Raw genomic sequence first — 16,641 nt, forward strand, 5'->3', positions numbered from 1 at the left:
CCCTTTAGACCGCTTCAATTCTAATTGTACGACACTTGTATGAGGACCTTGTGTTTTTTTATAATGTGTTTCTTTCCTTGTCAGGTGTTTTTTGTGGACTATGGTAACTCTGAGTGGACACGTGCCAGTCACGTGAAGCGCATGCTCCCCCACTTTCTCCATCTTCCATTTCAAGCTCTCGAATGTTTCTTGGGGAATGTGGAGCCAATTGATGACGTGGTCGCAAATGGTAAAAAATGGTCCCCGGATGCTATGTGAGTACTTAAAGTTTCAAAGCTAAAACTGCTCTTCGATGTTCTGTAAGGGAAATCTCACCAATTAGAGGTATATGCATCTTAGGTGGCTGTGTCACGGTATACAGTCGCACCTGTATTTAGTGGTCACCCAAGGGGAAAAGCGGGGTCGACAGTGTACAAAATCTCGCAGTCGAGCCTCCACTAACGGCCATCTCTCCACAACGGAAACTCTTTTGGTCCCAGCGGGCTGTCCATACATTTAATCCTACCTCCCCATAACAACCACTTCTCCACAACTGCACTTCTCCACGACGGCCACCAACAGGCTGTTGTGAAGTAGTTTTTGGGTGACCACAACCACTTAATAGAGGTGGTGGTTACAGTGTTTTAAAGGAACACAGATTTAGGATTTTGACAGCCGACCGCTTAATACAGGGTGACCGCTAAATAAGGTGCCTCCTTATACAGGTGCGGCTGTATTCTTATTTCTTACCTAAATCATGTGCCTCTGATTTGGCATTAATGGCACTACTATTTATTGACATTTTGGTTCACTACTTGTGCTGCACTTTAATTCTAAGAGTAATAAGCACTAATTTCTTCCTTCAGTTTCACTCCTGAATCAGACTTCAAGGTAGCGAGAATACAGAAAATGATCAACGCTGTTCCCAGGGTCTTTCATCTTCCCGCCCTCTCCTCGCTCGCTCCAGGGGGCGGGAAGATGAGAGACCTGGGAACGAGGTTGGAAAATTACCTCTAATAAAAGCAGCTCTTGTTTTTAAACCATTTCTGTCTGCACCATAGGAAATGTATAGAGAACAGTATGGAGAATATGCATACTCATGTTAGGATGTAGAGGGTTACTTCAAATGATACGAGTGAAGTATCTGTGTAGCGTCTCAAAGTCAATTAGATCGACCTTAAAAAGTGTTTCGGTGGAATATTCCCTTCGTTTCATCGATATTATTCATTTTATATGCTCATTGATATTTTCAGATCAACTTTCAAATCGCTTACAGAAGACAAAGTACTGATAGCTCACATCCTTTCTAAGTAAGTGAGTATGTTTATTCACTACCTGCGCAAACCTAATGTGAGAAGAACGAAATACGGTATATCTTGTTGAATCTTACAATAAAATAATCATCTCGGAAAGGAAGGGGGAGGGGGAGGGGGCGAGGGGAAGGGGAGGGAGAGGGGGAAGGGGAGAGAAAGGTGAGGGGGAGGGGTAGGGGGAAAGGGGCAAGGATCAGGACCTCCCGTAGTTATGTCCCTGAATAGGATGTGCGCAGGTATGTGACTCGTCGATCAATTAAGTGATATTCCTCCATCTTTTGTTTGCTTCTTTGTAAAGTTCTTGAGAGAATTTGGTGCCATATCAAGATAGAACCCATTGGCTGACAGTTTGCTCATTTTCGTCATCTGTTAGCGGGAGAGTGTATTGATGGGACAAGGAAAAGATACACTTCAGTTTTACCTGGGAGTGAAGGGGTTGACTTACCGATTTTTTTTTTTTCTGTTTTTTTACTGTCTCACAGGGCGTGGAATCAGACTATTTATGTCGACCTGTTCGACACGGAGGGTGAAGAAATTCACATTAATAAGGTGCTGATCGAAAAGGGGTTTGCAAAAGAAACCGAACACACAGTCAACAATCCCTGGAATATTGAAGCAAGTATTAAATTCAATCCCCATAAGATCATTGGGCTACCAGGATGATATTTCGTTGCGTTTCGTCCAACATGTCGCACAGCTTATGGTGCGTCTTGGTGGAGAGCTGGTAGCTCCAAGAAGCTTCACTGGTAAAGACATGGTTCTAAAATTTAATCGAGTTAGAATTACGTTGCGTGACGTTCAGCAGTCTCACTTGGCCTGACTGATTTTGGAAAAAACATCGTGGCACGCAGCTCATTTCTTGATACTGTAAAAATCATCGTGTCACGCAGGCCATTTCTTGGTACTGTGCGGTGTACTGTGGGGGTAAGCTGTTAGAAAGAAATGCTACACTGGCAAGCAAAAATTTTCGGAACAGATTGTTTGCAATTCCTTTCGCTAAATGTGTGAGAACCTCAAAGATATAAATGGTTTTAATTTTTCCGTCAGGAATGAGGTGTTTCTGTCAATGATTTGAATAAGAAGTCTTAACTTTAACTACCATCAAAAATTGGGACTGTCAGGAGAAATTTAAATCGTCCCTTACAATCGTTTCGTTCAACAGTCGCCCTACGCTTGCGTGACGTGAAAAAGCGTCATGTCACGCAGACGGTTTCTAGGTCAGTGTGTTGCCTGGTACGTTTTGGGGATATCAATGTTCTGTAACACTAGTAGAAACGACATGATTGATGGATAACTTTGTTCTTGGGAAGAAAGAATGAAATCGTCAAATTTGCTGAAGGTTAATGTCAAAGAGATCTTAAAATTAAAACAGCGTTTGAATGGTTTGTTGTCAACTGGTTTAGTGAAGTTTGTTGTCAACTGGTTTAGAAAAGAAAGGAAAAATAACTTGGGGCATAAATCGGTTTTAGTAACATTACTGGAGTGAGAAACCTTATTTTTAGCGAACATTTTCTGGAAAAGATTGAAAAAAAAAACTCTGTTACCCTAATTAGGATTACTTCATTATATTACTACTCAAGCACTTGTGGTCGATTCATGACAACAGTCCATCTCAGAACCATCTTCACCCAGACGATCAGATTACACCATCAAATATTGCTCCACAATCTTACTGTATTTCAAGTCTTTGTATTGTTTTACGCTTTCAAACCGCCGAAAGACTTTTACCCTGCGGCTTGCAAATCTTTAAACTTTCCCTTTTTGTGAGTTCATCCTCGTTTGTCCATTCTTGATAACGAACTGTCCATCGTTTATCGCCTGGATGCTTGGAGGATATCCGACGTGAAAAATTATCTTATCTTGTCACGTGTGTTGTTACGGCTTTACACAGGGCTGGGAATGTTTTTCTCAAATTCATTAATCATGAGGTGGTCATCTAACCAAGACACGCCGATTTCGTCACGTGCCTGTGGTTTGAAATCTCGGTAATCCACTGAAATGACGCGCCATCTATGAGTTTCATATAATATCAAACTCTTGAGTTTGATAAAGCATCAGACTCAAGTGAACTCATTTCTTCAGTTGAATAACAACAAGAGACTTGCAGACAACTTGTGAAAAATTCGTGAATATTTCCGTTTTCTTCTATTCTTGAGGGGCGATTGAGGCGCTATTTCAAAAACTCGTGCATCGGGTTTTATCAGGGATTCCAAACACTTGAAAACATTAAAAGCACTCGGCTTGCGGCCACGTGCTTCTACCAGTTTTCACGTTTGACGCATTCGTTTTCGAAATAGTACATAACATCGCAGTTTAGAAGGAAAATATTTGCTGGCGAGCCTTAGCGAGGCAGCAGCCTATTCTTTACAATAGCGAGAAAAAGCCAAAATTTGTCGGATGTAAAATCGGAGACATGCGCAGTCATATCCAGAGTGCTTGTGATGACATCACGTAAAATGCGAGTAGAAATATCGATCGATTTCGAGCAATAGCTGTGTACAGCCGTCCTGTTCTGCTAGAAATCAAGGACACGTTAAACGAGATGAGTTTTCAATATAGATGTCTTTAATTGCTTGTGGAAGTATCCATCAAGGTCATGAACGGTTTGGTGATAACTCTCGAGGAAGAAGACAAGAGATATTTATATGTTTGGCTGCTCTATTATGAGAGCAATTTTTGCCGATTCGCGAATGGAGGTGCAAAGATATGTATTTATATTCGGCGGAACTAAACTGTAAGTGGCAGTGACAGAATGTAAATATTATCCTATTCACGGTGTGTTAGCACGCGGGCCGCTATGGCGTTAAGTGAGCCTTTTGTTGTAGAGCGTATCATTTAAGGTTTGACATTTGTAATGTATTCATCTCAGCTCTCGAACTTTTCTAGTTTTACGTCAGATTTTTGCTTGCATGTTTTTAAGCTGTTTTACCTCTAACCCCCAGAGGTCGGTGCGACTGCATTTGGATAGGGAATACGTTCCCATTTTTCCCATTGGGATTTTAGAGTTTTCGTATCAGGCGGCGGCACAAAAACGTTTTAGCCCTAGAGGTAATGACTGTGTAACTTTGTCGGACGGCATTAAATACTCGGGCTCCTAGTTCGAGCTGCACAGCCACTCTTGTGTATGAGTCGTGAATTTGAATAGGAAATCGATCCAGTCCTACTTATGGAATTCCCTCAAGCTCTGACGACAGCAGCACCCACTTTCATATTGAAACTGCTGGTTAAATCAAGTAATGCGGTGGTGACTGGTGTTTCCAGTATTAGTCATTTGTTTTTTGACGGCTCCCTCAGGTTACCGTCTCTTGTTGATAGCACTGGAACAGGTTAATATTCTCAGAATTAAGTTTAAATGCTGGAACCCCAGTTATTTAGATTGTCTTTTCGTAGTTTTCAACACGTGCGGTCTTCAGAATCAATGAGAGTAATGGATATTACTTCACTGCGGCGTAGATAGGTAAGTATGTAGTACTGTAAAGGTATTTAGTAAAATTAGCCCCTTCAGGCAGGTGGTTTATCAGCTGATAGTGTCCGCGACGGCTCATATATTGTTCAGAAAATTAATATTGGGCTCAGAGACAGGAAGCTTCTAAGGCAAATGTGAATTTTTTTTCTTTTTCCCCCACTTGTTATCGATGTACAGCGTTTTTTTTAAACATTTAAAACTGGCAGAGTTTAACCACCTTTATTAACGGATTCTTCAAATAAATGTTTAATGCACGAGATTATATCAGGCAGTTTATTTTCTCTTGTTTCGTGTTACCCGTTGTGACAGCGGGTTCGTTGATTTGTCTTGCCTCTTAATTACTTCTATCAGGTTAACTGGTACATATATCAGAAAGATGTGGCTTCTACCTATTTCTTTGATCGTCTTTTCATTTTCTCTTAAGTCATCCTCAGCTAACAAACCTTCTCTTTCTTTGAACTGGGATTTCCGGCGGCGACTCGATGAGGCTGATAATGAGGGGCCGATAACAGATGTCCGCCACCGTGACAAGGGTATCATCAACAAATATCAAAGCGAAAATAAACAGAGAAGTAACCCCAACGCAAACTACATTAACCTTTCAACAACAGCAACAGGTAGGGTAAAGCAAAATTTGTCGCAACAGAATTTCCGTACAAGTGATTCTAGCAGAACAGATGACGCGAAAGACGCGAGGGCACATAAACTACACATAATAACCAATGGCCCCGAAAGTGGTGCCGTTTGCCTTGACGGAAGCCCCCCCGGATTTTATTTTCGCAGAGGAAGTGGCTCGGGAAAATCAAAGTGGATTGTTTACTTTCAGGGGGGCGAATGGTGCTACCGTATCGAGGGATGTTATGAAAGAAGTGATACGGCGCTTGGCTCGTCCAAATTATTCTGCAAAACTATTCTCCTGGAGGGACTCCTTTCTAACCAAGCTAAATTCAACCCCAATTTTTACAACTGGAACTCGATCTTTGTGGCATACTGCGATGGTGGGTCTTTCACTGGAAATCGCGATAAGCCATTGAAATATAAAGACAAACTTCTCTATTTCCGAGGTCACCGAATACTTGATGCTCTCTTGGACGAGTTGCTCCGAAGAGGTCTCGACATTGCTTCCGATGTAATCGTCGGTGGGAGATCGGCTGGAGCCCTTGCAGCCATTATACACGCCGACTACATCGGGTCGCGTTTACGACGCACGACAAACGCGTCTTTTCGAGTGCTTCCTGATGCAGGTTTTATCTTGGACGAACGCGCGTTGAATGGTTCTGCAATGGCACGATTGATGTTTCAGCAGATGTACTCTTTGCATAATGCTTCAAATTGTTTAAGTAGAGCTTGCCTTCGCGCGCAAGGGTCGCATGATAAATGGCGCTGTTATTTTCCTCAATATTCTATTCCTTTCGTCAATTCTGCGATGTTTTTAGTAAATCCCTTGTACGATATATGGCAATTGTATTATTTTTCCGAAATGCTTTGCGTATTTAATGTAAAGAAGTGCAACTCGACCGAAATGCATTTTATTATGGAGTTTCGAACTAAGACACTTCATGCTTTGAAAAACGTTTTGGCCTCCAAAACTGCCTCACTCTTCGCAAATGCTTGTCTTTCTCACACACAGTGCGTCATGAACGATTATTGGACGCATATTGCGATAGATAACATCACACTCGAGCAGGCATTTTTCAACTGGTATCGTGGAAGAGATCAAAAGAAATTCATGATCGACTGCTCCCCCTTCTCGGGTAACCCCACTTGTCCAAAGTATTATCATTTTTAAAAAGTACTTGTGGCACTAATAGTGTTTGTTGTTAGGGACCTTGAACGGATCAGAACGACAAAGGCAACGAGCGCGAGGCGTGACAAAAGATTTTTCGGCCAGAACCATTGCTCTTCACATGCGTTTTGTTCAGATAGTAGCAATCTGCAAAATAGATACGCACTGTGTTCGTGTCTGGTGCTAAACGAAATGTATGTCTTATTAGATAATTACAAAGAAAATTAACTCCTAATGAGGGAGATCACTCATTAGGAAACTACAGAGCCTTATGGGGGTTTGGTAAATTCTATTGTTACCCAAAATTCTATGGATCCCTTTCCCCCTCCCCCGCGCGAACTTAATCTTAAATCCCAATGAAAGGCGTCTTATTTGCCCTGACAGTGTCATCGCGAATCAATCAAATGGTAAATTGGCCACCGTAACGATTACAAAAGCTGACGTTTCGAGCGTTAGCCCTTCGTCGGAGCGAATAGAGGAATTGTGGGTTGTGTGTGCTTTTAAAGGCAGAAAATGGAGCTACGTCATTGGTGGGAACATGGCAACGAGAAAAAATTGTTATGTTTACGAAGATGCGAAACAATATCACTTGGCCTCGTTTTCAACTCGCAATTCCACGCTAAACAGCTCGCTTCGTTAACCAATCAGAATGCAAGATTTTATACAATGATGCGATTAGAAGGGAAATAATCACGAACTAAAGAAACTCTTTGATTATTAAGAAAATTATCCTTATAAGTGTCTAAAGAAATGTAAAGAGAACAGTATAGTAGACTGATGTTAGGGTGCAAAAGGATCAGCTACTGACTGACACAGGTACCTCAGAGACCACAACTTTACAAAAAAAAAAAAACAGGTAAACGATTTATTTCAACTGTAACGAAATCTCTAGAATAAAAACAATTGTATAATTAAAAAGTCATTTGTGGCTGGGAATTCCCAGGTTGAATGAAATCTCTTCCCCCTCAGGGAGAGTTGTAGGGAGCTAACGTAGTTTTTGTAGTTATTACATGGCTGTGTCTCACAAAGACTGGGAACAACAGAATTCACGAATTTGATTGGCTGAAATCAATATTGGAAGCGGTCTAGATTTTCGCATCTAGACCGGACTAGAAAGAAAAGGTAAAAAGAATATAAAAAATTGGCATATAAGACACAGCCATATAATAAACATCTTATTAACCGAGCTAGGTCGGTCTGTACGGGAGAATCTTGACCTCGGTAGCTGGTACAGACCTCACTACGTTCGGTCTGTACTAGCGACCTCGGTCAAGATTCTCCGATACAGACCTTCCGCTCGGTTAATAAGAACTAATTATAATTTTGAGCTAGTCGCCACTCAAGGCTTTCTTCGCCCAATGTTCCGCTGTATGACTTTTCTACTTTACTCGCACTAACCCCAAGAAACTTATAATGACCATTGCCTTGCAAAATATGAAATTATTGCTCAACCATCCCGTGAGAAGGGGAAAGAGCTACCGGTATTCTTATGAACTCAAATTGGATGAAAAATCTGGTGAAAGTATTTACTTCCATTATTTCAGGCTTATTCAATAAAATCAATCTCGCAGAAAACTTTTTTTTATGATAAAACCTAAACAGACATTAACTTTTCAATCTGATTTTCATTTGGCGACGTAAGCAAGGAAACCAAAAACCGAAAACGTGTAATGTAACAAATTAACAAATTTGAGCCACCTGTTGTCTATCGAGCAGTCATGAGTAATATTCTGCAGAATATCAACAACACTTTTAATTTTCCCCTAGCTCACTTAATTCAGTCTCGTAACCAAAATAATGTGGACGAAATGCAGTTAGCCACAATCACTAGAACTAAACAGTCCACGAAGCGATCAAAATCGCTGCTAAAAATTTATTGGTTCCCTGTGAGGGCACGGTTACCAAGCTTCTTACCAGAGGAAGGACCTGGGACGGTTTGAGTTGTTGGAGAGGCACTGACAGATGCAGAGGTGGTTGGCAACGAAGCGATTGCCACGAACACGGATGCCTTTGATCTTGGCAGGGACGCAACATTTTCGTGCGCCTTAGCTTTAGTTTGCATTGAAAGCAATTGCTGATAAGTGAGTGTTCCTGACTGCAAAGAAGCACTTGTGACCAAATGCCTGAAATGTAGAGAAACAGTAAAGTGAGTCTCTAAGGGACTGGTCATTATATTGTGAGAGGGTGCTTAGGCTAGAGATGTTTGGTTGCGTCACAATAAAACTTGTCTGCTATCCCATCAAGCTCTGTTTTTTCCTATTGGTTAGTTTTTACCAATGTTACATCAATTATTCTAGTTCATCTGGGATAGAAGGAATATGATTTACTGCACCACAATCAGTGCTGTTTGTGTTTCACAAACCTTACTGCTTTAGTTCTAAAGTACACACATACTTTATCACTGCAGGCTTTCGTTTTAGCGGTCCTGTTGTGAGCTCGTGAAAGGCCCAGCTCCACGCGGTCAGCTGGCATTTTCCAAACAATCCCTGTAAGCGATTGTCGTAAAGATAATGAAAACCAATTAAAGAAAAAACAAACAAACAAAAAATATATAAAAATTATGGTAATATTTTGCCACGTACTACGAAGAAATTACAACTGAGATCCTAGTAAGAATGCTAACTTCCGTCAAGTCCGATTCTGCAGCCAGCTGTTCGTCTTCTTGTTTCTCTTCCTTATTCGCTATGTTGTTGTTTTTCCCCATCATTCTTTTGGTTGAAGGCTCCTTCGTTTGCTTGTTTCTTCGACTGTTTCTTTGTTCGGGCACCGTTGAAATAATTATCTTATCTAGTTTTATAACATCACTATCAGAAAATTACCTTAGAAAAAAAATACAACAACAAAAACCTCTTTAAGCAGAGCAAGTGGTCAAGGTTGTTACCTTAATTTCCCTCAGCCAACGTTCAAAATCACAACGCTTTTTGTATTGAACAGTGTTTCGACAAAATTGCTGCAGAAAGAACACACAAAATTAGATACAATGGCATTAAATAGTAATAAAATTGGACACAGTAATGGCAGTTCCATGTCTATAGTACAAAGCAGTTGGGAATTAATCGTACGTTAAACTAAAAACACCATCTTCCTGGTTTTTTTCTTTTTTTTTCCTTTTCTTTTATTGCCTTTGCTTTCTAGCTTTCTTCCGTCAAAACTGCGCTCTGCACCAAAAATTTTGCCAACTAACAAGTTCTTTTGTCATTCGCGGTATGAAACGTTTTTCCCGCCAAAATTGCATCACCGAGCACCACGCGCGACATTTTCCCGCCAGAAGAAAGCAATAATTGGCGCTCATCCTTCTTCACGGTTTTTTTTTTCTTCTTTTGGTTTTTAAGTCCTTGAATGGACTAATTGATTGGAATTTTAATTTTAATCATTTTAAAGACATGCATGATTATAACACTCGTTCTAATAACAACATTTGTAAACCACAATCAAAGCGTACATGGGGTCAGCATCGGTTTGTTTGTCATGCAGTAGATGACTGGAACGCTCTCCCAGACGGCATTAGGAACATTTCCGATTTTTCAGTTTTTAGACGTCTTGTTAAAAACATGTAGTCTCTTCTATTGATTATGCCCTTTTATCCTTTTCTTGATAACCATATTTATATTTTCTGTTATCCTTACGTTAGATTTATGCAGGGCCTCACTGAAAACCACACTTCGTGACGTGGGCTCCCTGTCAAAAGATCTTACTTATTATTATTACCGAAAAATTGCTTAGAACTTTCGCAGTATTGGTTGTTTTTCGTGCCAAAAACACTCTCAGAAACTAACCTCAGATGCACGACGCATCGCTGCCGCTAGGATGTCACTAGAAGTCTGTTGTTTGAAGGCAGCAATCTCTTTAACACAGGAAACCAATGAATCAGGCAACTACAAAAATCCCGTTGAAAAGATGAAAACAAGTGCAAACATGAGACAAGGACTACATAATTTAGAAGAGATGGGAAGTGAAACAAAAGATATCTGTAATAGTACTGCTTATCGCCTTTAAATTGACTCAAGCAGCAAGAATCGTTGAATTTTCCCTTCCAAATTTCATTTCGGACAAACAACAGTAGCTATAGTTTGGCCGAGTTGAAGTTGCATGAGTTTAGAAAATTCGGCCTAAACTATGTCTGGCGTTGCCACAATTAGGCTTTTTTGGATATAGAAGAAAGTGTCAAATCGCAAATTTATTGTTTCTTGTGAGAATGAAAACGAATTTAAGTTAGCGTTTTGCTCGATACTTACATTGTTACTGCTATATCGCCAGTTGGAGAATGCGACATCGCACAGCATCTTACCCAACCAATCACAACACGCGTCAACAAACTGGCACCTTTCGTCAGGTTTACTTAACTTTAGCATAGTCTCTTTAATCTGAAAAATAAGAAACGGCCGGAGAGGGTGAAAACAAATAAAAGCGTTTTAAACTCGTTCAAAAACTTCAGTAAGTCCGTCAGTAAGTTGTTCAACCAGTCGGTTGGTCAGTTCACTATTGGCCCGCCAGTCTGACAGTCAGTTTACAATTTTCTAATGGTTTCAAAGCACAAGTCAGCGAAAAGGTAGAGAGATTAGGGAGCAGAAAAAGAATGTATGATTGGCACAAAAACAACTCCTGAATAAATGTAGTTTAAAAGGAAACAGGAGAATTATTGATTACAACATAAGGGATTCATTGTTATTTACCTGCGAACTTTAACATAGTAACCACTTTTTAAATAATCTATAGAGATGTTAGACGCAAGGCATAATTTACGTCAATTGCAAGTACCTTTTCACAGATATTAGTAACAATTGAGTAACCAATTGCAGCAAGGGCTTGTTTTACGTGCAAACTTTCACATATCAACCACTTTTTAAAGAATCTACTGAGCTGTTAAGACACAAGGCATTATTTACATTAATAGCAAGTACCTTTTCACAAACATTGGAAACATATGAGTAACCAACTGCAGCAAGGGCTTGTTTCACTTCATCAAACATACCATATCTTCCAAACACTTCAACACAACATGCAGCGTGAGATCTGCTTCTAAAAGGGGAGAGAAGGGAAGGCTTCTTGTAAAATGTCCCTCAGTTTAAGGAATACCATATTCAATACACATTCCTTTAGTTGAAACATACTTCATTCAAATAGAAAAAAAAAACAAAAATTCGAAGACAAGTAAACTTTGTACTACTCTGCTAGATGTAACCATCTTACACGTACCCTGCCTACATAAATAAAATAAAACTACTATTTTAGAATATTGGATATGAGGGAGAGGGAGCTTTTAGATGCTAAAAGTTTACAATGCCAATGTTTCAGTAGTAAAATTACAATGGCTAACTGAAATTGCTTTTTTGTAAATTTGTTTGCTTGTCTAATTTACAGTCAGACTTGTATCATGTATACTGCTATGTACATGTATAATACTCACGATGGGTCCTTCTTGAGAAAGTCTATCATTTCTGATTTTAAGGAAGGCCACTTTTCAGCATCCCTGAGAACCAGACAATACAGGTCAGTCTTAATTGAACAAATACTTACAACAGTAACTGATTTTGAGATGGGTAAGAAATCACATACTCATGTTGAGACAAAGCATTAGTTATTAGAAACATTTTGTCTTACCCACAAGCCTTCCTAACATCTTCAAAATTCTCAAAGCTTGGATCATTTTTGAAAGTCAACTCCATCAGCTGCCCTTCTAAAGAATCCAATCCAAATTTAACAATTTCCCTGGAGAACTGAACAAAATCAAAATGAAAGCTAACGACTATGTAACTCTTAACTCTTTAGCTCTCCATACCAGTTAGCATAATAAGAAAAAAGTTTGGTTTCTTGGAATGAGCAAAAATATTTTAAACCCTCTAAATGGGGGGTGTACTTACATTTGAAGACACAAGTCAGAGTTTCTGATCAAGGTTACGTACTCATTTCAATGAAATTTTCATGTTGAAGTGTTCAATAAAATCAATTATCAGCCAATACCATTACGATAATGAAGAACTGATGGTAAGTTTTCAGAAAAGTCCCCATATGTTATGGAACACCAGAAAAGTCATGGAATCTTCTACAGCATCATTTTTCATGGTTACAATATCATGGAATTTATTTCACATCACAGAGAGACTTAGAGTAGTCTTTTTTTCACTTAAAGTTGGAACTAACTTCTCTATCATAGGTCATGCAAAACATCCCAAAGGTCCATGCAAAATTTTAAGAACATTCTTTTTCATGAACTTACGTCTTTCTTGATTTTCTTCAGTACTCCACAAAGCCTGTCCTTCCCATAAAAGCTGCCAGTCTTGCTCAGCAAGGCATCGATACTCTTCAGGAGGGTCTTGACAAGCAAAACAGCCCTCTTGCGCACTGAAGAGCCATCTAAACATTTATTCAAGTAATGACCTGATTACAACAGGTAAATCAACGTGGTTGACATTAGTTTGATTACACAAAGGCCACTAATTAGTACAGCAGGGCTCGAAATTGCGACCAATACAGTCGCATTTGCGACTTGATTTTTTTGTTTGTGACTAAAACTTCCCGAGAAGTCGCAAATTTTACGAGTAGAATAAAAAAGCCAGCAGTCGCTACTTTGCCACTATTTTTAATAATAGGTCTTAATAATAGGTCTTAATTGTTTTTAAGCAAAAATACATGCTAAAAGAAGAAAATTTTCATAAAAATAATTACAAGGCTATCCATAGTAATTACAAGGCTATAAACGTTACATAATATAAGATATTACATTGGCTAGCTACTCTATATTTTAAAAAGAGCCAATTAAGAAAAATATTTTTAAACATTTTGCCGAAATAAATACAGAAATGAAAAAATATATTGTCGTGTGCCTTGATTATCATAGACATTTGAAGATATTGGGTAAAATTGTACCTAATTTATCCGCAATGTTGTGCACGCAACGCCATTACCTTTATCGGTCGCCATCGCAGCGGTCTCTTATTCATATTTATTACACGACTCGGGCAGTCAGAGGGCCAATAACTAAAATCAACCAATCAAACTGCTCTATTGCCGGTCCAATATTCTTTAAGTATTGGACAGGGCACCATCCCGAATGGTCCCGAATGATACCGCACTTGTGTCCCTTTGAACTTCAGTAGTATAATAAATCTCTTCTTAACCAAGCTTGCTCGGGACCGTACTGGAAAAATATCGGCCCTCAGTCTTTTTTGTACGGACCTCGCTGCGCTCGGTCTGTACTGTCAAGACCTCGGGCCGATATTCTCCCAGAACGGCCCTCGCCCTTGGTTAATAAGATATATGTATTGCAGGCTCATATCTTTGTTTGTTAAACCGGCTGGATTAGAGCTGACCCTTGCGTGGTTAATTATTTTTGCGACTAAAATTCGTGAACTTGCGACTATATTTACGTATCAAGTCGCAAAATGCCAACTAAACTTTTCTTTTAATTTGGAGCCCTGTGCAGGTTAACTGCAACTAACATTATACAGTCAGACAACTTAACCATTACTTTTCCAACATGTTGACACAATGATTATATAATTGTGAAAACTGTCTCCCTTATATATACCTATAGATATTTAAAGGCCATAATATCTATTTGAAGTTCTATGAGGCTGAATGAAATTTAGGCAAGGTTAAAATCGAGGCACGCTGGTCAGCGGGGGTTATGCTGCGGGGGCACCCCTTTGCAATTGCAGGGTCGCGTGGTGCTCAATATGTTTTGAGATTGTCCCGGATCTCGACATGAGCTGCTTATTGTGTTCCCACCCTCCCTCCTCTATGGTGAGCCACTTGTTGGTAAGTATAACAATTCCACTGACTTGTCAGTGTGACTGGTGCCAGGGGGGGGGGGGGGGGTGGACCGAGGTTGCATTACCATGGTAACCTCCCTGCTGTGGGCAGTCAGCGCGATTGCCACATTGCTATGGCACCTTCCTCCAAGCTCATCAGTACCAATGAGTTTAATTTCATATTTTACAGCATAATCATTATGGTCTCTGTCAATATGTCATTCATCAACAAATCATAATCAATACATTATTTCAATTGTATCTTTTAAAACAATATTACTGTACATTTCATGTATGTACCTGACTTTTTCTTTCCTTCTTTTAACATTAGCAATGCAATCTCATAATTCCTCTCAATTCCCCCAATGTCAACTTGTTTTTTAATCCAGCTACAAAGAGTACAAATTATGAGCAATATATAGTTATAAAATTGGAGACAATTTTAAAAGAAAATGTTGTACACTACTGCGCAAAAGTAAGTTGACAGTCCCTTCAATTTCAAGCCTTCGAGGATCGAGACTTGAGTCAAGTTTTGAGATACTCAAAAAGCATTTAAAGTACGTAAAACCGAGAAAAAGCAAGATCTCTTGCTTGATTAACTTATTACATGACATGATGTTTCCTACAGACCACAACTTTTACAAGTTTTTGCCATTTGTGTAGAATTACTAATGTTAGAAAATTCAAGTATGTAGTTCTGACATCTACACTGTATGCAGCCTGCCAGTGCCCAGCCTCCCAGCACCTAGTTGCACTGAGTACACCAAGCCTCCCAGCGCATGTACCTACAAAGGTCTAGGTTACTGCCTCCCGGTTAGCTCAATGGACAGAGCGCTGGACTGTTGTGCGAGAGGTCGAGGGTTCGTGCCCCAGCCGGACCAACACTCAAGGTTTTAAAATAATTGAGAAGAATATGCTACCTTTCTATAACATCAAGAAATGGTTAGATATTCTAGTCTTCTCAGATAGGGACGAATAAATGAAGGTCCCATCTCCTGTAGGGTTAGGGGTAGGAGACGTTAATTTCCCACGCACGAGATTATTGTGTGATGGATGTCCCCCCCCCCCCCCTGGGGTGGAATGGGTGGGTTTCCACATTAATTTTGCATTTTAACGAGCTATCACTCATACGCGATATGTGGTTAAATAAAATTACTTACTTACTTACTGGTGTTCAGTTTAGGTGATTCAGAATGCATTGTTTAAGGTAACTCCATTTTAACATGTCCCTGAAAACCTGTATACTGACCTCTTGTAGACATCAAAAGGAATACACTGACTTCCAAGTTTTTTGATAACATTTGCTTGAATAAAATTCAGTATTTGACCATTGATTTTGCTGGCAAGAACTGGCGAGAGTACCACTGAGACACAAGCCCACAATAAATCCTGTTGATTGAAAGAATAATTTTAGGGAGTCAACAAAATGAAGTTATTATTGGTCTGATGCACACTACAATGGAAGCCCCATGTGTTTCTTTGAATTTAAATCTTCTCCCCTTTGTGCTTGGACCATAAATCCAAGCAGACAAACTTGTACCATAACTTAAAGTACGGACCTTGAATTCATTTCCTAACAATGTCATATGAAATATACAGTACAGTGTACATTGCACATACCAATGGTTGAATCAGCTATCTACCGTAGTAAAGGATAAACATGTCATTTCTGCCGATTGAGTACACTGAGTTTCCTCTTAGTTGCTTTATACTGTACTGATGAAATTCAACACAAAATAATTCAAAGTACCTTTTTCTTGAACAACTCCAGGGTGTAAGTAATTGGAAAGAATGGATAGCAGTTGTTGTTGACAAAGAGATTAGCAACAACAGATGCAAACACTTCCACAACAAACACCTGAGAATGGAATAACAGGTTAAGCTCCAGATTAACACTACACTGTAATTATCATCTTTATTACTTCTGACTTATGTGAGAAAGTTTTAACTGTAGTTTTGGTTTTAAAACAGCACAATATTTATTAGCTGTGACAAAATATGTACAATTACCAAAATGCTACATGTGGCACCATTTATGTCATGACCATAGGAAATTAGCCCCAAGTGCAAGTGTTGATTCTCAAAAGTACTCTTAGATCAAAAGCAGTTTTATTCCTTTCTTTCCATGAAAAAGTTAAACAGTCGTTTCTTAATAAGGATGTGCATGTAAATTACATAATTATATATTTTGAATCTAAAATATATATATGCGCGAGTGTACCTTTAAAGAGACATCTTTAGGAGGCTTGATCTCAAAATGTGAAAGAAACTCCTTTTTTGCTTTGCTTACAATCTCCCCTGCAATTCTGATTGTTTCCTGTAACACAAAAATGATGCCACCTTCTC

The 16,641-nt window shown here is 39.4% G+C and overlaps 3 protein-coding genes across 7 annotated transcripts in view; 2 read left to right on the forward strand and 1 right to left on the reverse strand.

The window, feature by feature from the left end:
* LOC111331556 (uncharacterized) overlaps nucleotides 1–2,675 on the forward strand; it is a 42,753-nt gene extending 40,078 nt beyond the window's left edge. For both annotated transcript variants that reach the window (XM_088760799.1, XM_088760800.1), the window contains exons 22-24: nucleotides 85–254; nucleotides 1,233–1,289; nucleotides 1,775–2,675. In XM_088760799.1, coding sequence (XP_088616925.1) covers nucleotides 85–254; nucleotides 1,233–1,289; nucleotides 1,775–1,955 — 408 coding nt within the window. In that variant the 3' untranslated portion in view covers nucleotides 1,956–2,675. The remainder of the gene's footprint in view (nucleotides 1–84; nucleotides 255–1,232; nucleotides 1,290–1,774) is intronic.
* A 1,845-nt stretch (nucleotides 2,676–4,520) lies between these two features.
* On the forward strand, nucleotides 4,521–7,462 carry LOC111331555 (uncharacterized). 2 transcript variants are annotated; one of them, XM_088760108.1, is made up of 3 exons: nucleotides 4,521–4,749; nucleotides 5,183–5,375; nucleotides 5,585–7,462. In XM_088760108.1, the coding sequence occupies exons 2-3, from the start codon at nucleotides 5,271–5,273 to the stop codon at nucleotides 6,545–6,547; spliced, it is 1,068 nt and encodes a 355-aa protein (XP_088616234.1). In that variant the 5' UTR covers nucleotides 4,521–4,749; nucleotides 5,183–5,270; the 3' UTR covers nucleotides 6,548–7,462. The 2 variants fall into 2 exon arrangements, with proteins under 2 accessions (XP_088616234.1, XP_088616236.1); XM_088760110.1 differs by having other exon boundaries at nucleotides 5,246–5,375.
* The window catches only part of LOC111331574 (uncharacterized), a 30,462-nt gene continuing 21,206 nt past the window's right edge, over nucleotides 7,386–16,641 (reverse strand). For 2 of the 3 annotated variants that reach the window (XM_088760106.1, XM_088760105.1), the window contains exons 13-25: nucleotides 16,517–16,612; nucleotides 16,046–16,153; nucleotides 15,545–15,684; nucleotides 14,596–14,684; nucleotides 12,762–12,922; nucleotides 12,146–12,261; nucleotides 11,952–12,014; nucleotides 11,446–11,563; nucleotides 10,780–10,908; nucleotides 10,321–10,419; nucleotides 9,426–9,494; nucleotides 8,939–9,030; nucleotides 7,386–8,667 (exon numbers count right to left, since the gene is read on the reverse strand). In XM_088760106.1, the coding sequence (XP_088616232.1) occupies nucleotides 8,418–8,667; nucleotides 8,939–9,030; nucleotides 9,426–9,494; nucleotides 10,321–10,419; nucleotides 10,780–10,908; nucleotides 11,446–11,563; nucleotides 11,952–12,014; nucleotides 12,146–12,261; nucleotides 12,762–12,922; nucleotides 14,596–14,684; nucleotides 15,545–15,684; nucleotides 16,046–16,153; nucleotides 16,517–16,612 (1,530 nt within the window). In that variant the 3' untranslated portion in view covers nucleotides 7,386–8,417. The remainder of the gene's footprint in view (nucleotides 8,668–8,938; nucleotides 9,031–9,425; nucleotides 9,495–10,320; nucleotides 10,420–10,779; nucleotides 10,909–11,445; nucleotides 11,564–11,951; nucleotides 12,015–12,145; nucleotides 12,262–12,761; nucleotides 12,923–14,595; nucleotides 14,685–15,544; nucleotides 15,685–16,045; nucleotides 16,154–16,516; nucleotides 16,613–16,641) is intronic. The other variant, XM_088760107.1, reaches the window with a different exon arrangement.

The sequence above is a fragment of the Stylophora pistillata genome, chromosome 5 (genome assembly GCF_964205215.1).
Source record: "Stylophora pistillata chromosome 5, jaStyPist1.2, whole genome shotgun sequence".
Lineage (NCBI taxonomy): Eukaryota > Metazoa > Cnidaria > Anthozoa > Scleractinia > Pocilloporidae > Stylophora > Stylophora pistillata.